Source organism: Chroicocephalus ridibundus, chromosome 9 (genome assembly GCF_963924245.1).
Source record: "Chroicocephalus ridibundus chromosome 9, bChrRid1.1, whole genome shotgun sequence".
NCBI classification, from domain to species: domain Eukaryota; kingdom Metazoa; phylum Chordata; class Aves; order Charadriiformes; family Laridae; genus Chroicocephalus; species Chroicocephalus ridibundus.
Window position 1 is genome coordinate 539563 of NC_086292.1, and position 23108 is coordinate 562670.

Sequence of the window (23108 nt, forward strand, 5' to 3'; positions counted from 1 at the left end):
TGAGCCAGGGCTTTTGCCAGCAGAGCCGTGTTGGTCTGAAATCCCACTGCCGTGCTCTGCTGGCGCTTTGGGGTGCTGGCGCTTTGGGGTCACCTCTGCTGCCACCGGCACAGATCGCTGCCGGCTCCAAACCCTGCGGCTGCTTCCCCCCTCTGCTGCCTTGAGCAGGCTTGGACGATTATCGACTGTTTTTCCCCAGCAGCGTTATCTTCGCAGGCCATCGGCTGTCTCCCACTTCAGCGTTGCGTAATCTGCCGGCTGGCTTTAAAAAAAGATCTTGTCTCAAATGTGTTTAACTCTGGGCTGCCTTCAGACGTCCCCGCTGCTTCACAGAGCTTTGAGAGTGCCAAATGAAGGAAACTGCTTACGTCCTCCAGTCCACTGTTTGACTGAAGAGACCGGGCACAGTTCCCCGCCTGCAGAGTGTGTCCCCCTTTCCTGTCCGTCCCCCAGGGACGCTGGTCTTGCCTGGAGACAGAGGACGGGATCCTCTGCCCGTGCTTTCGCTGCGCTCTTTGCATGCCTTTCCTTCCAGCTTTGAAACAACAAAACCAACTGTGTATTTGAAGCCTGAAAAGTGGGTCCAGCAGGGATTAATTAGCCTAAATTAAGCAGGACACGCGCAGCATTTTTTGGAGAAAGAAGGACCGTTTCCTTCTGCCTCCTGGGGCTGACACCGTGTCACCTCCTCCCGTCCAGATGTGCTCTGGAAGAGGCCTGGTCGTCTCCAAGGCGTTTGCAATAGCCCATGAGACCTGAGGGTGACTTTTGGGATGCTCTGGCCAGTCTGATTGTGTCGTCTTCAGTCCCGCCCTGGGACTGACTCGGGTGCCCGGGTCTACGCAAGGTCCACGGCCCAGGTCCCTCCCCTCGGCGCAGCGGTGCTGGGGGGCAGGGGGGAGGAACTGGTGGTGTGGTGGGCTGTGTGTCTTTGCCACCGAACCGTAAATACCGGGAATGAGGTCGGGGAGGGAGGAATATCAGCAGCAGGCTGGAAAGGGCCGTGATGATGAAAGTGCTGTTTGATGCTCGCTCCCTTACTCCGCCGGGGCCGGTCCAGCCGAAGCTGCGTGTCTCGCCTTGGGACCCGCGGCGGGGAGGGGATGGTGTAGGGAGGAGACTGTGGGTCTGAGCATCACCAGGCTCCCCTCGTCGTGAGCCCAGAGCAAAATCCATTAGGGGATGCTGCCCCAGTTTAGGAATTGAACTGCAAGCGCAGTAAGAAACTTGTCTTGAGCTGGAGAAAGCTTAAAGATTTATTACGGTCTGGGCTCGCAACCTGCCAAACCCTTGCACTATGAAGAAATGTGGCAGCAGCATCTGGTACTTTGTTGTTTTTTCGAGGGGGAAGATGGCTATTTGTAAAAGGCTTTGCTCAAAGAGAGGGTCCCGAGGGGTGCTCGGTGACAGCAGGCGCTGGAAGCTGTGCGGGGGCTGAGAACACGGGTCACGGGGGTGTCCGTGGAGCCTGGGGCTGCCTGCCGGCTGGCATGGCGTGCCCGGCTTCCCTGCTCTGGGGGCTGAGAGCCGCCTCCCGGGAGGTGCTGGAGCCCCTGGAGCCCTGGAGCAGCCTCCAGCACCGGGAGGGGGAGATTTTTCCTCCCCGGGGCCCTGGTGCTGCAGAGCTCGGGGCGGACTGTGGCCAGTACAGAGGCGAGGCGGCTACCACAGCCCAAGTTGCCCATGGTTGTTGCTGCCTTGGCCTGGCTCAGCCCTTCCATGGAGACCCCACACGGCGCTTCCCGACGGCCCTTCGCAGCCGCTGCGGGCTCTGCCTGCGCTCCCTCCCGCTGCCCGCGCCGTGCGCTTCCGCTCGCTCTTGCAGATGCTTTGAAGTCACGGCCACCCTGGCTCTCCCAGGCAGGGCGCCCTCATTCATTTTTAAACCTCTTTTTGCTTTAATTAGCACACGGGCACTGCCCCGGTGTAGGTGCCAGGGGGAGCCGTGAGTTTTGCTGGAAGCTGGGGCTGGGGCTGGGCGACCTCCCGCTGCCCCCCAGCCCAGGGCAGGATGGGGGTCCCCTGGGAGCAGCCGCAGCTGTGGCTGTGCAGAGCACCCCAAAACACACAGCCTGCCCCGGGAAGGGGGGTGGCGAGATCCCTGAGCGTCCCTGCGCGGTGTCGGCGCTGGCACCTGCTGTGGTTTGAGGAACCCACAACAATTTATTGTCCTTTAGACAATTATTCTCTCACCCGATGACCCCTCCCCACCTGGGAAGGGGAATCGGGGAAAAAACATAAAGAAACCCGAGGGCTGAAATATAAAGAGATTTAATAGAATCAATAGGGTACCTGTGAAGGAGTGTGTGCCCCACAAGCCACCCCGGACGTGCAGCAGGGAGGAATTCACACCTCTCTATGGCCTTTTTCCTTCCTGCAGCTGCAATGGCAGTGGCCGCAGGCGAGCCAGCTGGTGTTTCTGCCCGGCTCAGCCCTGGCAGCCGGCAGAGCCAGGCCCGGCATGGAGGATGTGTACTGCATCTCCCCCGGTGTGACCAGGAGAGCCGTGGGGCTGGCGGGCGCGGGGGCCAGCGTGTCCCTCCTAACGGGGTGTCCTGCTGTTCCTGCCAGGTGAACACGGCCATGCACGAGGCCAAGCTGATGGAGGAGTGCGACGAGCTCATGGAGATCATCCGCCAGCGCAAGCAGGTCATTGCCGTCAAGATCAAGGAGACAAAGGTAAGGGGGGCTGGCTCCTGCCCCTGGGGTGGCCGCGGCAGGGCCTGCCCTCCCTCTGCGGGCACAGCCCAGCCGCTCGGCAGCCCGCGATGCTGCGATGGCCCAGCCACACGCGGAGGGGCTGCTAGCCACGCACGTTGCCTTGCCCGTGAAGGAATTGCTCTGGGCAGCCACCGGTGCCCACAGCTTCATCTCCGTCACCCCAAACGGCATGCCAGTCCCGCTGTCCCTCGCTGCTGCTGTCCCCAGGGCTCTTCTGCTGAGGACAAGGCGTGGGCTTGACATGGCCGGAGGAGGGACGGCGTGTTGATCAGCGTGACAAATTGGTGCAGTTGCTTGGATCAGTCCAGACAGCTTCCTCAGGGCTTTCCTAACTCTGCGGTGCTAATATAATAACGTAGAATTAATACTGTAGGGCCGTCCGAGCCCTGCACTGCAGATAAAGGAGAGGCTCCGCGTTCTGCATTGCAGCGGAGCCATAGGTGAGCTGGTTTCTCGCCCTGTTCTTTGGGGGCGTGTTTGGACCCCTCCTCCAGCGGTTCCAGGTGTTCTGGCCTTTCCCGGTGTTTCCGTGGCATGGGGAGAGGCTGGAGGCATCGGCTGTCGCTCTGCGCGGTGCCCACGGGAGTTTGCAGCGTGTGTGCGTGAGCCCTTTGCCGTTCTTTCAGAGCCCGAGCGCGCCTCAGGGCCCAGCTCCGTGCCCGTCACCGTGCCGATAGCTAAGCCGGGCAGCGGCATCGCCCCACATACAGATTATTTTTGCAGGCAAAGGTTTGGGAGTGGGTTGCGCTGCGTGCGTGCGTGCGTGCATGCGTGCATACGCAAGAGAGCCCGGCAGCACGACTCTCGGACACCCTCGGCGAGAGCAAAGCTTTAAAACGCCTGCTTTTATCCCAGCCACTTCAGGGAACATATTTTATGTAACGGTGCCTTCTGCTGGTCCATCTGTCTGTCTGCCTCTCACTTCCCACCCTCTCCCCTAACGTCTTTTGACCATGTTGTCCAGTTTCAGCCATACTTGGCAGGGAGCTGGGAGGCTCAGAGATGTTATTTTCCTACAAATTGGCAGCTGGGTAGAGGAGAGAGGCCCCGATTAGTGCCCAAAACCAGCAGCAGCAGCAGCACTCAGCTGCTTGGGAACCGCCAGGGTAGGAGCGGCAGGCTTGTGCCCGCGGAGCTGCAAACCCAGCACCACACCAGCGGGAGATGGGAGTGGGGATGGCGGTACTGGCGGTACCGGGCAGGGGACTGGGTTTGGTTCCCAAAGTCACCTGAACACTGGAATAAGCCTCTTTGCCGGTGAAATGGGGCTGGAGACGGAAACGTGTGCGTTTGCAGCACTGCAGTGCCCCCCCGTAGCCCCCGATGCTGACTGGGCAGGTTTCCTCCGCTACTTTCGACACCTCTGAGCAATGATTTCCAGTGGGAATGGGAAGCAGCCATTCCGGGGAGCCCTGGCTGCAAACACTGGAGAGTTTAAAAAGCCCCAAACACAAAAGAAAGGAGGAAGCGCCGGAGACTGCGGCTGGTTTGAAGTGCTCCAACTGCAGGGCGAGAAATACTGCTTTCCTGCTGAATTGCCATTTGGTTTTCCATTTGTTCTGGGCTGCTTTTCCTGACAAATGGCCCGGCGGATGCGTGGAGCAGCCTGATTGCACAGCGTTGGAAAGAGTGACAGCCCTGGGCCTGAGAAGGACAATCCGTGGAGGCAAAAATGCCGAGGCGGCAGTTTGTCTCCAGCCAGAGTGTGGTCCTGGGAGGAACGGGCTGCTCCGTCGCAGGAGCGCTTTGGTAGCTGAGATGGAGATGTGATACCCGTGCCCATGGGACTGGGCAGCACCCTGTGGCGACTGTGGCACCGAGGCGATGCCGATATGTGGGAAGGACCCAGGAGGCAGCGAAAATCATGAGGGCGGATGGGAGCGGAGGAGCGGGAAGAGGAGAGGCAGCTGGGCTGCCCTGAAGAGCTCTCTGCAGGGCGCGGATCCGGACGGCGGCTGCCAGCGCCACGTCACCTGCCCGGGACACTGCAGGAGCCGGTGTCACAGCCCGGCCGGCTGGCCCCAGGCCAGGGCATCTGCACCTCCTTCTCCTGTGGCCACGGCGGAGGCTCTGCTGGGGACCAGCGCCGCAGGCTGCGTCCTCACGGGGACATGGCCGAGGAGAGCCGGGGCCGGGCACGCCAGCAGCCCGGCGTGGTGTCCAACTGGGATGCTGTGGCTGCCCCATCCCTGGAGGGGTTCAAGGCCAGGTTGGACGGGGCTTGGAGCGACCTGGGCTGGTGGGAGGTGTCCCTGCCCAGGGCAGGGGGTGCCACTGGGTGGCCTTTAAGGTCCCTTCCCACCCAAACCATTTGGTGTTTCTGTGCTGCTCCGTGGCAGCACTGGAGAGGCTGCAGTTGGGTGGGTGCCGTGCTGGTCCCACGGGGCTCCGTCAGCGGGCAGCCAGCCATGTCGCAGGGTGCAATGGAAACCCTTAGGCGTTGTGGGCGATGGAAAGTCATGGCTTTTTCTTGGCTTGAGGTGCTTGGAGCTCACCTGTTGGCTTTTCACCCTTGGTCTTGTCTATTTTGAGCTCCCGCAGAGGTGCAGGGGCTGCGGCAGGGCGCCCACAGCCGTGCGCGGGGAGCAGGGCCCTGCTGTCAGCCGGGGGATTAGCACGCTGCTTGATTGTAAGTGCAGTGACAGTGCTGACACCTCGGAAGAGCAGCTCGAGCAGCCTCCCGTCACCTCCGGGAGCTCCTGCTCTTGCTCCCGATGGATTTTCAAACCGCGGATGGTGGGGGGGACTGACGACGTGCTGCGGGGCAGCGAGAGAGGAGCTGCCACGTGCAGGGCTCCGGGAGCCGCTGTCACCGCAGCTTCACCAGGCTCGCGAAGTGCCCTGCTCCCTTGTTAAAAAGAGGAGGCAAGGCAATAATCTGACGGCTGCAGACGAGCTGTACGACTTCGGAGGTGGGCTGGGAGCAGAGAGGACGCGGCTAAATCTCTAAATGCCCTTGCGTTCTCCCAGGGTGAGTCCGGCACGATGCTTGGTTGCAAACGTCTGCAAAATAAGGTAGAGGAGATGGTGTTCCTCTGGTTGGTGCCGCGGGCGCGCGCCTGGAGAACCCCTCGTTCCCTTGTAAGGTCCGTTTGTGCGATGCCGTTCAGGAGAGCCCCGTGTGGGATGTGGCTGCAGAGCACAGGGCAGGGAGCCGAGGTGGGATTTATCATTTCGGAATCTGCTGTTTCAGGCATTCCCAGCCCACCTCCATCTGCTGAAATTTGCTTTCCCCTCCCCTGGGTGTCTGTGGAGCCCTCCGCTGCAGATGCATGCAGGAACAGGGCAGTGGGAATTTATATTTCATTAGCAAGTGCCTTGTTGCCCCTCTCAAGATGCTTTTTCAGATACAGAATTACTTCCAGCTTGGCTGTCAGTGCAATTCCCTGTGTGCTGCTTCGCCTCCTTTCTTCTGTGTCTCTGCTGGTGCCGATGGAGGACCCCGGTCTGCTCCTCCTGAAGCAAAATATTGTCTCTGGCACCAGCAAGGCGTCAGGCAGAGCAACGGTACAGCGGGCTTTAAACACAGGGGATTGACCTCAGCCACCTCCAGCGCCAGGCTTTCCTGAGCTCCCCTGGGCTCCCAGCTGGGCAGGAAAAATACCCCAAAAATCTCTCATCTCCTCTGTCACCTCCCTTTTCCCTCCGACCTGCTCTGCTCCTGGCTGACAGCCCGGTTCCCCCATGTCCAGCATGAAGCTGCCTGGTCTGTGAGGGGCCCCCGTCGCTTCTGGGTTCCCAGCCCTCTCTGTCCCGCATGGTGCCATCCCTGCTCCGTCCCTGCTCCGTCCCTGCTCCCTGGGTGCTGCCGGCATCAGCCCCAGGTACAGGTTTACCTGGGTGATGCGGGGGGTGGCTGCACACGCGTGTGTGTGTGTGTGTGTGTTCGTGTAGAGACAGAAGGGAAAGAAGGGGGTCACATCTCGTGATGATTTTGTTGTCTAATTCAGTAGACCTACAAAAACATGACCGTTGCAATCCATGAGCAGCTTCAGGGATGACCAGCTTGTGCCTGCCTTTCCATGAGCTTCGCCCTGGCTGCATGGAGGAGGTGGAAATTTCAAAGGGGCTTTTCCTAGTGCTCCAGCACAGCGTTCCCCTGAGACACGGAGATTTTGCCTAAGAACTAGCGTTTCTTCTGGTGTCTTTGCCCCCTCACTGCTGCTGAGCACCGGTACTTTGCAGAAGAGAGAAGAGATGCCACCAAACCTGTTCTATTCCTTTATGGCGTGTTCAGTGCTGCCTTGAGCCATCGGTAAATGCAGGGGAAAGGACCCAAGTGTCAGAGGGGCTTTTCCCTGGAGTCACCTCGTGTCCCCGTTGGACGGTGGCTGGGCCAGGTCTGTTTCCACCGGCCACGGCAGAGCCCTGCGCCCTGGCGCCTCGCAGGGGCTGTGGGGGACCCGCGGACCCTGGTGTGGATGAACCAGAGCCCCTTCAAGCCACGTGCCCTATTTTTGGGTGCAAGCTGGTGCCTGAGCTGGCGTTTCAGCTCCCGCTTCTCTGTGCTGTGGGTTACTCTCCTGTCCCGTCTCACTGCAGCCCCTCACCTCTCATTGCCGAACGATTCGTGGCTGCAAATGTGATGTTTTCCAGCAGCTCTGCGGGGGCTGAGCCCGATGAGGTTTCCTTGCCCCGTGCTGGGTTGCTCTGCAGGAGCGCTCCTCCCCCGGGAGATCCCCTGGGAGCCGGCACCGGGGATGGCGTTGGTTTGCACGGGAGGAGCGGGGAGAGGATGCGTCGCTCTCCTGCGCCGATCGCGCGTGGGACCCCTTGAGCAGCGCGGGGGCTTTTCCCTGGGGCTTTCCCACCTGCAAGCAAAATTTAACACGGAAAGTGCATTGCTGCTCTCCCTCCCCAGAGCTTACCGGGCATTTATGTGCCATTTCACCGCTCCTTCCTTGCCCTGAGCAGCCCCTGGCTTAGGATGGGGATTCCTCTGTACTTTTTCAGGCTACGTGCTTGTTCCTGAGCACCTTTGTGTCCCTCTGCTCCTCTCGCAGGTGATGAAGCTGCGGAAGCTGGCCCAGCAGGTCGCCAACTGCCGGCAGTGCCTCGAGCGCTCGACGGTGCTCATCAACCAGGCGGAGCACATCCTGAAGGAGAATGACCACGCGCGGTTCCTGCAGACAGCCAGGAACGTGGCTGAGAGGTGGGCTGGCGTGCTCGGCCCGGGACGCCGATGGGATGTCGCTGGAGCGGTGCCCTGGTCGCGGCTCCCTGCCCAGGGACTCCCCGTCCTCCCCCTTGCAGCGAGCTGCCCTCCCATGAACCCCGGGCTCAGGGGTGGCCCCGGTCCAGTCCCTCACCAGACAGGAGTTGCGTGGCAGGTCCTAACGAAGCTGAACATCTACTGTGGGGGCAAACGTCCTTCCCTGCGGGGGGAGTGGTGGAAATGCCAATGCAAAGGGAGCTCTGGGGCAGTCGGGGCTGGGACTCCCTGGGATGGAGCCCCCCCACCTCCCTGGGGGACTTGTCCCCCGGCCGGGCCACCCTCCTGGGGCAGCAGCAGTGGTTAGTCGTGCAAGCCGGTTTCCCGGCGGCGTGTAATGTCACCGCTGCTTGCACCCTTTTCATCCCCCACTCGCCACTGCTGGGTGTCGGGAGCGACACGCGCCCTGGTGCGTATTGATGCTCTCTTCTGTTCTTTCAGGGTCGCCATGGCAACCGCATCCTCTCAAGTTCTGATACCAGATATCAATTTTAATGACGCCTTTGAAAACTTCGCTTTAGATTTTTCCAGAGAAAAGAAGCTGCTGGAGGGGCTGGACTACCTGACCGGTGAGTGTCGGGTTGTGCTCCCCCTCTGCGCCCCGTGTCTTCCCCGCAGCCCCTTCCCCTGCGCCCGAGGAGGGTTTTAAAGCCACCCAGGTTCCTGCTCATTCTCACCAGTAAAAAGTGCCCTGTTGGCTGTGGCTGAGCAGAGGCCCCGCTGTCACCAGGACAGTGACACGTCCCTCTCCTCCTGCTTGCACTCTGCCTCTCCTGGGGGGCAGGTGGGAAAGTGAGAAAGCAGGTCAAAAATGATGGTCTTCAGGACCCAGGGAGGAGGCTGACGCCCAAAAGGATCCGAGAGGGCAAATTGCAGGGAGGGAACGGTAAATTAACCAATTCTTGTACTTCTAATGCACTGCGTGCTTTAGCATTTCCTTTCTGCTGCCCTTTTTGTGGGTTTCTTGGTGCTAAATTATGAACTCCTGAGGGCAGAGACCTCGCAGGGCCCCTGGGGCTGTCGTGGTGGCCGGAGCTCAGGCTCGGCGCGGCTCTTGGCCGGGGCCATGGCGGGGTCCGGGAGCTGCCCCGTGGCGATGGGCGGCTGCTGGAAAACCAGGGGAGGGAGGAAAGCTCCAGAGATGTGGGGACATCGTTACTCACCCAAATCCAATCTTCTTCATCGCGAAGCAGATCAGCTTGCAATGAAAGATTAACAACAAACGTGTGTCCACAACAGTTATGGGACAAAATAACTTATTCCATAACCCGTGCTGAGAAATTTTGAAGTGGCCTCTTGGCTTGTTTGAGGGTGGGGGTGTCAGACCTGACGGGGCAGCAGTGGAAACCCCTCGTTCTGGCAGGCCTGAAAACGCACTGGCCCCTGAATATTTTGTTGTCACAGTAAAAAATTTAGTTAAGCAGGAAAAGCATTGACGATAAAATGAGACAGTTGTTTGTGTCCAGAGACTCTGCTCCCCACACGAGCCCGTCCCTGTCCTTAAGGGAGCAAACAAGCCCTAGGTATATTAAGAAAAGAAAGCACAAACTTATGGAAATGTGTTACCTGTGATCTCCCGCAGCGCCGAACCCGCCGTCTGTGCGGGAGGAGCTTTGCACGGCCTCCCACGACACCATCACCGTCCACTGGATCTCGGAGGACGAGTTCAGCGTCAGCTCCTACGAGCTGCAGTACACCATCTTCACCGGCCAAGCCAACTTCATCAGTAAGTCGCTGCGCGCCAGATGGGCTTGGGGGATCGTGCTCCGGTTCGGGAAGAAAAAGGCGCTGCTCTCTGGGCTGATAATTCATTTGTATACCCGCCATAACAATATTGAGGCACGTCTCCAGGTAATTTTTCCTGGAAATAACTGCCGTACCCAATTATTTTTCCACTCCACCACAAATTTGCTTGGCAGGAATGGGATTAGAGGAGCGAGGAGGGCTCTGATGGGTCTGTGGTGGTACCGAATCCCTTGGGTACAGCACGGAACCTGCAGCGCAGGTCGCAGCATCCAGCTCCTCTGGGAGAGCCTGGGCTTTGGGGACTGTGTGGTGCTCAGCGCATTTTCCGCGCCGTGATATCTTCTAGTGCAACGGGGCAGCTTGAAAACAGTTTTAGAGGGCTGAACCTGCCTCCAGGGTTGTCACAAGGTCAGGACAGCAACCTCTTCGATGCAAAGCTCCCTCATGGATATTTCATATTTCATAGAATCACAGAAGGGTTTGGGTGAGAAGGGACCTTAAAGGCCACCCAGTGGCACCCCCTGCCCTGGGCAGGGACACCTCCCACCAGCCCAGGTTGCTCCAAGCCCCGTCCAACCTGGCCTTGAACCCCTCCAGGGATGGGGCAGCCACAGCTTCTCTGGGCAGCCTGGGCCAGGGGCTCACCACCCTCACAGCAAACAATTTCTTCCTAATAAGAATAATAATTTGATGAAGACTATGGTAGTTATGGGGTTTTTAATATTACAAATATTTTAACGGTGTATTTAACAGCTGGCTCCAGCGTTTGGGGAGGTGGTGGGACCCAGAGACACCCATGCAATGGGTGGCTGGTTGTTTGCGAGGCGCCCTCGGAGCCGTGGTGTGTGTTCGACCGGAGCAAACAGGAGAAAGCGAGCTTGTGATGATGGTGACTTTGAAGGGATGCACTCTGCCCCCGGTCCTGCGGCTGCCTGCGAGGGAGAACAGCAGCAGTGAAGGCAACGAAGGGAGCAGAAGCGACGAGGGGAGAAAGGGGTGGTGGGAGAGACCTGCTGCAAGCTGGGGGGAGGTGGAGCAGCGCTGGCAAAGCATCATTTGTCCCGGTGACCTCCTGCTGCTCTTCCAAAGATCAGAGCTTGAAACCCAGAGCTGTCCTCCAAGGGCGTCCCGTCCATGTGCGGGGGCTCTGGTGTTCTGCTGCCCCGCGGCAGCTGCGTGAGTCGAGGGGTTTGTGCCTGGGAGATTCCAAAAGCCCCTCGCAGCCCCGGCCGAGGACAAACGTGGCCAGAGGGTGCAAAACAGCTCTGTGTGCGGCAGCGCTGAGGTGCCGCGGGCAGCTCCATGCCTGCAGCTGTGCCGAGAGTCGGGGGGCTGCACCCACCCCGCCTGACAGCGGGGCTGGAGTTTTGCTCTGATATTAGCCAGGCAGACTTCATCAGACATCCTGAATGTATCATCAGCCGAAGGCTTGAAGATACAATGAGCCAGAAATTGCCTGGGGATTAAAACTAAGGGAACGCGCTAAATGTCTATTGAATTTCATAGAATAGAATCATAGAATCGTCTGGGTTGGAAGGGACCTTTCAGATCATCGAGTCCAAGCATCAACCCAACACCGCCAAGTCCCCCACTACCCCATGTCCCTCAGCACCACGTCTGCCCGGCCTTTCAATCCCTTCAGGGATGGCGATTTCCTCCCCACCACCCATGAGTTGATGGGAAGAGACTCAGACCCAGCTCTTTAGCACCGTGGCTTATCATTAGGGAGAGCTGGCAAACTGCAGGTTGAAAAAGCCGTGGCTGGAAACCGTGACCCGCCCTGTGCCCCTGGGGACAGACATGTCACATCTGCAGGAGCCATGTAGTCTTCCTCCTTGTTCGTTGTCAGGAAGGTTTATCTGAAAAAGAAAGAGCTGGTTTGGTTGTCCTGGCAGCAAAGGGGGTTGTCCAAGTTTCCACAGAGGTGCAGAGAGAAGAGCCGTTCAGCCACAAAGCCAAGGACTGTTTGCCAGTCTCGGCAGCAGGGATTTATTCCTTCGGGTACCCGGCGTGTCCTCGAGGCATCAGAAATATGTACCTGTTATGATTTCTGGTAACACTGCCTTTTTCCTAAAATTGGAGGGGGTTTGCGTTCTGGAGGAAAGTTAATTTATGGGCTGGGTTGTAGGAAAGAGTCCAGGGAAACTGCTTGTTTCATACAAGAAAAAAATATGGACGTTTTAGTGGGAGAACAAAACTATAGCTCCCAGTTTGTCCGTCCTGAAGCAGCGCTTTGGAAGAGCACAGCATCCCCACAGCATGGCTCCTGCAAAGAAAGTTTTATTCCTGGTTTCCCTTAGTAGTGCTTGCGGCTGTAGGGAGTGCTGACAAAACGCGCCCAGGGAGTTTCTGGGCCGCTGCGGGTTTATCTCCCTGGTCAGCAGGACACGGGTGCTGGGAGCGCGGTGTCACGGCACGGGAAGGCTGTTAAGTGCACTTTAAAATACGCAGGAAGCTGCCAGGGAAGGTTACCGCTTGCGCCTCTCAAAGCTGATAAAAGCCGCAGCCCCGGCCTTTGCCCTCCTGGAAAACGGGGGGTTTCTTTCCTGGCGCTCCGAGGTTGGCTGCGGGTACTCGGAGCTACAGCAGCTCCATTTCCCTGCTCGGTCCTCTCCTCCCCCAGCCTCAACGTGTCCTCTCCAGCGTTTTGCTCGTCTCCGAGAGCCTGGGCAAGCTCAGCGACCTCTTTGGCGCCGTTCTTAGATGGCCACCAGCCTCCGTCTGCCCTGCGCTTGCCAGCTGAGGGGAGTGGGCCGTGCTGGTGTCCCCGAGGTGTTCCGGTGGGCAGGGACGCCTGAAGGGCTTCGCACCGGCCCTGCGTAAGCCGGGCTGGCTTCGACCTTGGGTGGGTTTCTCGGGGCACTGACCGCCTCCAAGGGTGGAGCGTGCCCAGCTCTCGGGGTGCCGCTCCCGTGCTTCCCCACCCTCGGCTGGAAGGAGTTTTTCCTTCTCTAACCAGGATTTCCCCCGCTGCCCTCAGGGAAGGGTCTGGCTCCCACCTCTCCCCCAACGCCAGTCTGGGCACGTGGCTTGGACTCCAGTCCACGGCGGGGCTGGGAGCGAGTCCCCTGCCCGCCTTCAGGGGCCTTCGGGGACTTTTGGGGGCTGTGGGGTCCGGTGGGGTGGGGGAAGCCGCAGCGGTGAGGAACAGCAAGGGCAGCTCTGGAAGGACGCCCCGAGAGGCACGTCAGGAGCATCCTCCTTGGCCATCCTCAGTAGCTCTTCACAGAAGGAGTAAAGAAATCATCGGTTAACATCTCAGAGGAGAAAATGAATAATAGATTGTCACTTGAAACAACACGGTCAGGTCTGGGTGCTGGGAGCGTTTAAGTCCTGGCTGAACTCGTGCATGAGGAGACACTGGAAATCGCGGGCTGGGGCTCACGGGGCCCGCGGAGGCTTCCCGGGAAAGGAAATACCTTTGCAAAGAGCACACAGTTGGCCTGTGCAAACCATCTCTTCACGCTCCCTTTAAAGCCAAGAGCTCGGCAGGAGTCGGACATTTTTATGGATGTTGAAAGCTGCAATAAAAAGGATTTTTTTAAGCTTTGGCAAGGATAGAAGCTCTCAGTCTTCAAGGCCAACCCCTTCTTGTTTTGGGAAAGAAACCTGCTTGGGAGGCCAAATCACTCTCAGACCGTCAGCCATCTCTCAGCCACCTTGTCCTTGGGGCTGAAGGATCCAAAGCTGGTCCTTGTCTGCAGGAGACAGCACTTACCGGAGCTGGGCTGGAAGCCGTGTGCTCCCATGAAAGCAGCTCTGCCTCTGGGACGCAGTCGGTATCACATCTGTTTTATTTTCTACTTCAAATAGCACTGCTCTGCTCCCCTAGGCCACTTCCACGTGTATTTTAAACCAAAACCAGGCTGACAATGGCTGCAACCTGCCCTTGTCCTCGGGCTGAGCGAGCCACCGGAGGTAAATAAACACCCCGATGTCAGCCCTGAAAGAGGAGGTTGGAGCGTGTTCGGGCTCCTGCCTCCAGCCCTGCACGTGTGTGCCGGCGATGAGGCTCAGGCCCTGCTGCCGCCACCCCCGCCACGCAGCCCTCTCCTCGCGTGTCCCCTTGCCACCCGCTGGATCCCAGTAGCCTCCGGCTGCTGCTTCTGAGCCTCCTCCATTCCCTTCTTTCGGCTTAGAACAGCAGCCCCGTGTGGCGACAGCTGTCCCGAGCCCTTTTCCGGGAGCCCAGAGCTGCTGTGCCGGGCCCTGGGCTGTCCCCGGCCCCTGGTGCCTGCACCGGAGGTGGCTCCCGAAACCCGCATCATCCTTTCCCTGTTGCTGGCTGCCCCCGGGACCTGTGCCATCTGCGGGCCATTCCCCTCTCAGCCATGCTGTGCCATCTGCGGGCCATTCCCACCCCAGCCATGCCGGTGGCCGTCGTGGCTTCTGTGGCACCCCTTGGTGCTGCCCTCCTGCCCCGGGCGCTGTGTCGTCCCACCGCAGATACAACACCACGGGCCAGGCCCTGCCACTCTGGCAGCAGCAGGGCCTTGTGCCTCCGAGGTCTTTGAGCTCTTAATTCCTTTCCATTTACAGAAAGAGTTTAGGCCCCTGAATGTTCTCCAAGCGTCCGGATCCCTCTCCCTTTGCTGGGGGCTGTAATTTTCTCTGAAGCGCTTTGCAGACCAGTCTGCACAGGGAGCAGGAGCGTCAGCACGCCTTGGACATGGATTATTGCCTTCCCCCGGAGCACTGTGTGCAGGGCAGGGGCAGGATTAGGGCGCAGACGTGTCTGTCCTTCCACCGGTGTTGTGTATTGCAGCGCCCGGAGCAGCAGGGAGGGTGTCCCATAGGAGCGGAGAAACGAGGGAGGGTGACAGCGGCATCGCCGGCAGCTGCCTGTGCCGTCTGTGCCGTCTGCCCTGGCTGGGAGATGCCGCCGGTGGAATTCCCCTTTCTCTGCGCCCTTTCCCCATCGCTTCCCACAGCGGCATCTTGAGATGCCAGCACCCCAGCCCTGGCTTGTGCCTTGCCGAGCATTGCCTTCGCGTGAGAGTAAAGAAAGCTCTTTGAGTTGCTGGGGTTCATCGTCTGTGGAAATTCTCCTGCAGGTGCTCTTAACTCACAGGCAGGCGGTAAATCAGCCTGCGGGACGCGTGGTCGGTGAGCTCTGTGCGAGCAGCACGTGCTCTTTGTGTTCTGTCCCTTCCTCTGAATAAATCTGTCCCCACTCTCCTGTCCCGCAGGTCTCTACAACTCCATGGACAGCTGGATGATCGTCCCCAACATCAAGCAGAACCACTACACCGTCCACGGGCTCCAGAGCGGCACCCGCTACATCTTCCTCGTCAAGGCCATAAACCAGGCGGGCAGCCGGAACAGCGAGCCCGCCCGGCTCAAGACCAACAGTAGGTGCCCGCTGCTCGCCGCGCGCTGATGGAGGGGGGAGAGCAGCTTCGGGGGCGCTCGGGTCTGGGGGGGTACGGCTGAGCCGCTCCCCGCGAGCCCACAGCTGCTGGCAGCGTGATGGAGACCCCCGGGTGGTTTAAATTATTTAACGTGCCCGTCTTACTCGGTGTCTCAGCTCCTTCCCCGCCTCCAGGGATGGTCTCCTGCCGCCACGCACCGTGCCTGGGGCTCCCGTCAGCTCTCTGCTCCCCTCGGTGCCCGTCCCCGCGGGTCCCTGGGATGGCTGGGATTTTAGGAGATGGCGAAGATCCATCTTTCTGGTCGATTTACATCACTGGGCTTTTTGAGACCAGTGCGTGGAGTCCCGGGGCAATTGTGTGCTTGTGCCTGGCTTTGCCCACAGAGGGCTGCGGGCCTGGGGGGACCATAAGGAGCAAAGGTGTCTGCGTGGTGGTGATGGGCTCTGCAGCCACGCGCAGAGCAGAGAGGAGCTCGCGCTTCCCATTGCCCCAGGGATGGCCAAGGGGGGTTAAATGTGTTTCGGGAAATCAAAGTGAGAGTCCATCAAAAACCAGAGGGCAGCAGAGCCGACCTGGTCCTGGCAAGGAGGGAGGTTCTGGGTTTGCAGTGGGAGTGGGGAAGCCTTTTCCCCTCGAAGGGCAGCAAACACCGCGGGGCTGTTGGACACACTGCCGGGGGGACGTCAACGGGGAGACAGAGTGAAATGTTAAGGGAGAAAATCAGTCGTCTCTCAGGGTTCTGCCCGCAGCTGCCAGCTCCATGGCCGTGTCTCTGCGTCTCTCCGAGGCCGTCCCTGCCCGTCCCCGCGAGCCCAGCCCTCCCTTCTCCTTCCTCTCCCAACGCCGCAGTCGCTCCTGCCTTGACGAGGCTTTCAAGGTGATTTATCGCCTCCACCTCCCCGTTTTCTTTGTGCGGCTCTAAACCAAATGAGATTACATACGGGCGGCGTAGCAGTGGGGCTGACGGGGAGCTGCCGAGAAACAAACTCCAATCCAATTCTGCCTTGTTTATTAAAAACACGTCCCTCCTGCGGTTGCTGTTTTTAAGTGCTTCCCCGTGCTCCGGAGACGCGGGAGCCCAGGGCGCTGGCGTGGCACGGGGGGAGCGAGGGCGCTCGCCTGCGGCCGCAGCTCCCACGGGACCGGGATTACTCTCATATTCTCAATGGAGCGTCCGCCATCAGCGCCGCCGGCACGCCGCTGGGGGCTCCTCCCTGGGGATGAACCCGTTGAGTAGTGGAAATTAGAGCCCAAGTGGGTTTTGACCTCCCCCTGTTGCAGGGCTGTGCCTGCAGCAGCTCCCTGCACACCTCAGGTCTCACACTGCACAAACCACGGCGTGTGACGGCAGTTCTGCCTGGGCCGGGACCTCCTTTCCCAGGAGCCAGTGACCGAGGAGCCCATCCCGGTGTCCCTGCTCGGGCGGTGGGAGGGAGAGGGACATGGCGTCCCATGGGCACGCGTTCCTCTTGGCCACTGTCTCAGCACACATCTGCAGCCCATGGAAAGCGTTTAGGGAAATTTCTGAATGTTCGATTTAGCAATATATGTGTATATAATGTATATTTCTATATGTTCTTTCCATGGCCAGCCTCGCTGTCCGAGGGCTCCTTTGGGGTGTTCATGCTCCTGGGTGGGGGGTGCCGGCTGAGGTGCTGCCGCACCGTGCTGCTCCCCCAGCGCGTCCTCGCGGCCCCTCCTCCCGCCTGTTTGTCCCTGCGTGGCGACAGGGCTTTCTCCTTCTCCGGTGGGCGATCAGAACATGGCACACGCCTCTCCGCTGCTGTAACCTTGGTGCAAATGTCAGCAGCTCGAGAAGGAGATGGGCCAATTAACATATTTCACAGCCCTCTTTCTTCAAAGAAGTGATGTTTGGAGAGGTTCCTTCATCGCCAGCAGGTCAGTGTCAGGACACGTATCAATTTCTGCAGCGTCAGTGCTGTCAGTGCTGGCACTAAATCTGTGCTCCCGAACTGCCCCAGGGGAAGGGCTTGGGAGAATAGTTCTGGTTTAGCGACAGAGAGAAACCTCCCTTTGCTGAGTCTGGGCCTCAGTGGGTCTTATTTATTTGCGAGTGTCCAAAAGTGGATAAAAGTGCCAGAATACAGGGACAGCCCCAGCTCTGGTAGTAAATAAAGTGCAGCGAAGGTGGTTTTTATGGTCCTTGCCTTGACCGTCGCAGACCGGGCTTATTCTCACTCATGGTTCTGTCTCTTCCTGATTTGTGCATCTCTCGTGAGACCTCCTGGGTTGTACGGGGTGTCTCACACCCGCCGCCGGATCTATCGGGGGGTGCTGCAGCACAGCGTTGCCGCCTGAGCGATGGTCTCCGAGGGCCCTGGTAACGTCAGGACCGGGTGTGTGCAGATGCTTTCTAAGGGGCGGGATGGTCCCTCAGCAGGCAGCCCAGCAGGACGTCTGTTGGAAGATTCATAGATTTAGATAGATTTATTGCTTTCCTGCGACTCGACAACTCAGCGGTTCTGCAGCTTTGCTTCCTTGAGGTGATGTCTGATGGGAGGACAGTAGTCACTGCTGGGAAGCGTGCTCTGGGAGGCGTCCCGTGCCCCACAGCCTTCTCCAGCTCGTCTCCTTCTGACCGCGGGGCAGCTGCCGGGGGGCTTATGGACCAGGCTGATGGTGCAGCTACAGGACCACAGGGCCAGCAGGTTTTGTACCTGGGAACTTCTGCATATGAGGCGCAGGTGGCATCTGAGATGGCTGGTCAGGGTAGGGACGTTGCTGCTGCGGGCAGAGAGGAAGAAGAGAAAAGCAAGAAGGGCTGGCGGTGTGTCACTGCGGCCTGGTTTGCTCTTCTGCTGTGTGTGGTGGACATCTGCGACCAAGGACAGAGAGCATTTCTTGAGAGCAGGAGTGCGTTTCCATCCCTGCCTTTCCCTCAGCAGCGTGCTTCCAGCCAAATGCGGTCACCGTCCGTCTGCCCTGTCCCCTTGTCCTCGCAGGGCGCACGGGGAGCTGCCGCACCGTGCCGCCCGGCGAAGGGGTTTGCTGTTTGCTGCTCCTCGTCCCGTCAGCTGGACTTGGAGGTTGTCTCTTGCGCCCGGGGGATCTCGGTCCAGTTGTTTCTGTAGCTCTCATGTAGACCAACAGGCAGCCCCGTCTTGGCTGTCCCTCTGGGTGGCTTTTGTGACAGGCCGGAGCTGGCACGGCTAGCAGGACCTGCTGAGCTTCACCAGAACTGATTCCTTCCATGATGCAACAAGAAAAGAAAATCTGACAGTGTATCTGCCCCATTAACAGCCCTCGTCTTGCAGACAAATTACTGCCGAGGTAGACAGAAAAGTACCCATTCCTGTCTGCTCCCAGGGTGCGGGAGCCTCGTGTGCTCCTGCCTCTGCGCCGCCCTCCCCCAGGCACCGGCAGCCAGGGGCGGATGGGGGCGTCCAGAGCCGGAGCGTCTGCTCGTCTCGGGGGTGGCAGGAGCCCGCTGAGGTCTGGGGAGCTGGGCAGACACCGGGATTCCCGCAGACGAGGGGTGCGGGTCCCAGCAGCCAGCACCTCCCCCCTGCCCATTGCCGTTCCCGGCACACGCTCACCTGCCTAATTAACCTTCAGCATTTTCCCAGCGGCACCGTCACTGCCCCCTCCTCCCTCTTTGCTCCCGCATAGCCAAGGCCAGCCAGGATTTCCTCTGCTCCAACACTGCACGCTCGGGACGTCGCAGGGAAGGGAAGCGCAATTAAGCTGATAAACACCCTGGCGGGTGCAGCTTGCCATGTCCAGCCCTGCAGCTGGCCCGGTTCCCACGTCTCGCAAGCCCCGTGCAGGGATGAACCAGCAAAAGGCTGTAGGGAATATTCCAGCAAGCTGCATTTGCGAGATAGAAGTTATCTGAGTGACCGGCCCAGGATGGTTCTGTTAATGAAAACTGATGGGAGGAACCGCCGTAACTCGCCCACTGCCAGGCCGGGCTGGGGGGGCTGGAGAGGTGCAGAAACCCGGCAGCAAAGGGGAAGGTGCGGGAGGCTTTGGGCAGGGAGTGCGTGACGGCTGCTCTGCCCACGCTCTGTCTCGTGCCGCCGAACCCCCCCAGGGACATTGCAGAGCAGCAATGGGGGGAGCCTGGCTGGCACTCCAGCATCTCCGTCCCGCCCAGCAGCACACAGCAATTCTTTCCTCTTGCTTTGCCTTCCCTTGCCCGTGCAAGCCGCAGTGCTCTCCTCTCCCTTCTCCTCTGGTCTGTGCTGCCCGCACGCTGCGGGGGCTGCTGTGTGCTGGCAGCATCCCCCTGCCGTGGGGCAGCCCCCTCGCCCGGCTGGGCTCCCCCGCTGCCCCCCAAGTCAGGGCACCTCTGCTTCTCCAGCCATGCCGTCCTCAGGCCAGGAATCCTCCGGCATCCTCCCGTCACCCGCCTCGTGCAGCGCAGCATTGTCGGGGGTGTGTGGTGCAGGCAGCTGCGAAGGCAGCCGGGATGACGGGCTGGGGATCGGGACCATTGGGAGGCCGTGAAATCCTCGTTGTTTCCCAGCGCCAGGGTGGTATTTTGGGAAGGGGTCAGATGAGAGCGTCCTCTGAAATGCCCTCTGTCCCCAGCGAGATTTTGCAGCCCAGCCTGCGGGCTTTTAACGCCCGTCTTGCCCATCGCAGCACACCATCCGCAGATGGTACCCGCGCCCCTGGGCCAGGATGTGCCTGCACAAACCAGCGACAAGGGCTGGACTCCAGTTGCTCACACTGACCTTAAAAAGGGGTCGTCTTCGTGAAAAGGGCTGTGACTGTCTCTCTGCTGACGGAGCCGAGTATTTTTATACCCCACTTCCTCAGAGCTTGTCTCCTCGCATTACGACCAGAAAAAGATAGCTACAGAAATATTAAAATAGCTGGAGGAAAGGGGCGGGGGTCACTCCCAATTTGCAGCTTTGCTTTCAGGCCTCTCAACTCAATTATCGAGCAAATTGGGCTCCGAGGAACACCAACACGTGCTACCACCGGCTCTCAGAGAGCGGCGCGGGTGAGCTGCGGCGGGGGGTTAAGCTCTCCGGCTGTGCCGGAGCTGATGCTGCGGCAGTTCCCGGCCCCGGTTGGAAACCACAGCACGGCAGAGCCCGGCGGCGCTTCTCCTCGCCCAGCCCCGGCGTCCGTAGGAGAGCACAGCTCTGTGCAGCGCAGGGGCTGCCGGCAGCTCCTTCCCCCCGGCCAGGTACCAAAGCCTGGTTTTTAACTTGCAAGCACTTATTTAAGGTGTTTTGCTGCAGCTGCCCCTTCAGTTTGCTTTGTGCTGAGGTGGACAAAACCCTATAGAAATCCTTCCTGGTACCTCTGTGCTGTTTACTGTATCTTGCGGGAAAACTCACAGCAACAAAAACCCACCAGAACTCAATTTGCTTCTTTACAACACCATGGGGTCTTGGCTGGGCATCACCTGGGCATCGCTGGCAGAGCTTCCCCCGAGCAGCCCCAGCGGAAGGTGCACCCAGCCCCCCGACCCTCCAGACGGAATAAGTCCGTGTTTGCAAGTATTTTCCTGACCCCGTCCCCACCCGTGTCCCTGCTCACACAGGGAGCCGGTGAGGGTTAGTTGGGCGGCGAGGCTGCGTGGCACCAAAAATTGGAGCCTTCCAGGGAAATCCTTAGCGCTCAGCTTAGCTGGCAGCTGGTGCCCGAAAGAGAGGGGTTATTGGGGGGGGGGCAGATGCTCCCTGCCCTTGCAGATCTTCAGGAGGGCTCTATCAAAGCCAGCGGGACAGCCAGCCTGTGTCAGTTAGGAAGCAGCTTGGCTTTCTGCGTGCTGGTAACGTTACAAAGGAATTGCAGTTGGGTTTCAAGCCAGCATTAAGGATCTGCAAAATCCATCAAACCCGGTTCTGTTAATTGCGGAGGAAGCCCCGGGGCGTGCGCTCGCTGGCTGGCCCCGTGCTCACACCTCCCTCCAGCCTCCCCGAAACACCGGCTGGACCCGACGACTTGCATTTGCTTCCACCGCCGTGTGCCCGGCCCAGACTGTCTTCTCCAAGCGCTGAGACCTTGTTTGGCAGCGGAGAAGCGCTGGAAAACCTCGGGCGTGCTTCCCACAACATGTAATAGCAGCCTGTGGGCGACGGGGAGCAGTCTGCTCGGCTGCTGATGGGGGTGCGGGGACGCGCTCGGTGCTGCAGCGCTGCTTCTGTGATTCAGAGCTGTTAAACCAGCACTTAAGGGGCTGTTCTCCCTTCCCTGCGCTCATATAACTCTCATCACAGCTAATAGAGTATGGATCCGTTCAGGAATTCAGGCTACATGCCCTGCCTGGGTTTGGTTTGTGTGCATCTCCACGGCGTCTTCAGTGTCATTTCCATCACCTGGAGACATTCCCCTGTTTCTGCCACATTTTGCCTCATAAACAGAGGGCGAGAGGGAGCTGCTCTCATGGGGAATGAGGCATCCGAAGGGGGTAATGCACAATGAGGAGACCCCGGGGGTTCCCCAGCCGGGATGACCCAGCCCCTGACGCGCCGTGCTGCCCAGCCCGGCCGCGCTGGGCTCCGCATCCTCCCGGGGGGCAGAGCCCACTCTCCTCTGGAATTTATCTCTGCATTTTTGAGTTTTGCCTCCTTTCCCTCTGTTTGGTCCAGGAAGGTGGGTGATTCCCGGGCTGGGGAATGAGCCCAGGGTGCGGGTGCTGCTCTGGCCCCTGCTCCCCGCTGACGGGGTGGTGGGTGCCCCCCAGGCACTGGCAGCGGTGACTGCTTTCTCCTTCCAGCGGGGCTGGGGAAGCCGCTGCACAGACAGGGCACGGGAGCAGCCCAGGGGCTGATGGCGTACGGATCAGCCCGTGACAGTAGATGTACAAGGCACGGGGATGTGCCTCGGTGTCCTGCTGGGCATCTGTAATCCAGTGTCCCTGGCTGGTGAGGGAGTCTTTGGCTCACGGAGGATGTCCAGAGAGCCTGGGGCAGACGTTTCCTACACAATGATGGTAACAAACATAAATCCTAACCCGTGTGTCCTGTTCTAACAGGTCAGCCTTTTAAGCTCGACCCCAAGATGGCTCACAAGAAGTTGAAGATCTCCAACGACGGGCTGCAGATGGAGAAGGACGAGAGCTCCTTGAAGAAGAGCCACACGCCCGAGAGGTTCAGTGGGACAGGCTGCTACGGCGCGGCGGGCAACGTCTTCATCGACAGCGGCTGCCACTACTGGGAGGTGGTGGTGGGATCCTCGACCTGGTAGGCAGCACCTTTGTCTTCCCTCTCTCTCCTAGAAGCCCTCCAATTTCCCCAAAGATGTTGTGGGACACACCAGGGTCAAGGGCCAGGGTTTTGGCAGAGCTGCTCATGGGCGGGGAGGTGGTCGAGACCTTAAATCTGGGTGTCTGGGGCTTTCAAGAGGTTTAGGAGTTTCTCTTCTCTGCGAGAAGCTTTTGGGTCCGATCCAGTCAGGCTGCAAGGTGAAGCTTCCCCTCACCTGCTGATGCCTGCCAGGGCTCAAACCTCACGCCGGCGGCGGGGCAGAGGTGCCAGGGAGCTTTAAACCTGCTGGTTTTCCTGTGCACGGTGTCCCCCCCCGTGCCCTCTCGTGCGAGGTCCCACTGAGCTGGGCCAGACGTGGCTGTGAAGCCTGAGCTGGAAGGCTACGCCGAGGGGGACCGTGGCTAAGTGAGGAGACGGGGATGTCTCCAGGGGAGGTTTGCAAAGGCCTGGCGAGCTACTGAAATACCCTTGTGAGGGTCGGCAGCTCGGGGGGAGCCTGTCCCCCGCCTGCTTCACTCTGTGTCACCCTGTATTCATACCCCAACATTCCAGGCTGGCAGGAGAAACCATCCCAAGCGTGGGTTGCCCTGCTCGTAGGGACATACATGTCTGCCCTGTGGTGGCAGAGGGACAGCGGGGCAACGCAGAGGGGGATGCTTCAGTCTCCGCTTGCCCTCCCTCACCCTGTGCTGCTGCCGGGTGGCTCTGCCTCGGGAGCTGCTGCCTTCATTGCCACGAGCTGCTTCTCTTCAGGGAGGGCGAGTCCATGTCTCCCTCCCACCGGCAGGAACGCAGAGCTTTGTCCCCACCTTGGGCCACCCTGGCATCTGCTGAAGGCCACCAGGCTCGGTGGAGCGCCAGGAGCAG

The 23108-nt window shown here is 59.6% G+C and overlaps 1 protein-coding gene across 2 annotated transcripts in view; it reads left to right on the forward strand.

Moving 5' to 3' along the window:
- Positions 1-23108, forward strand: part of MID2 (midline 2) — a 119169-nt gene that overhangs the window by 93592 nt on the left and 2469 nt on the right. For both annotated transcript variants that reach the window (XM_063346128.1, XM_063346129.1), the window contains exons 4-9: positions 2572-2679; positions 7725-7873; positions 8375-8502; positions 9516-9659; positions 14869-15030; positions 22010-22217. In XM_063346128.1, the coding sequence (XP_063202198.1) occupies positions 2572-2679; positions 7725-7873; positions 8375-8502; positions 9516-9659; positions 14869-15030; positions 22010-22217 (899 nt within the window). The remainder of the gene's footprint in view (positions 1-2571; positions 2680-7724; positions 7874-8374; positions 8503-9515; positions 9660-14868; positions 15031-22009; positions 22218-23108) is intronic.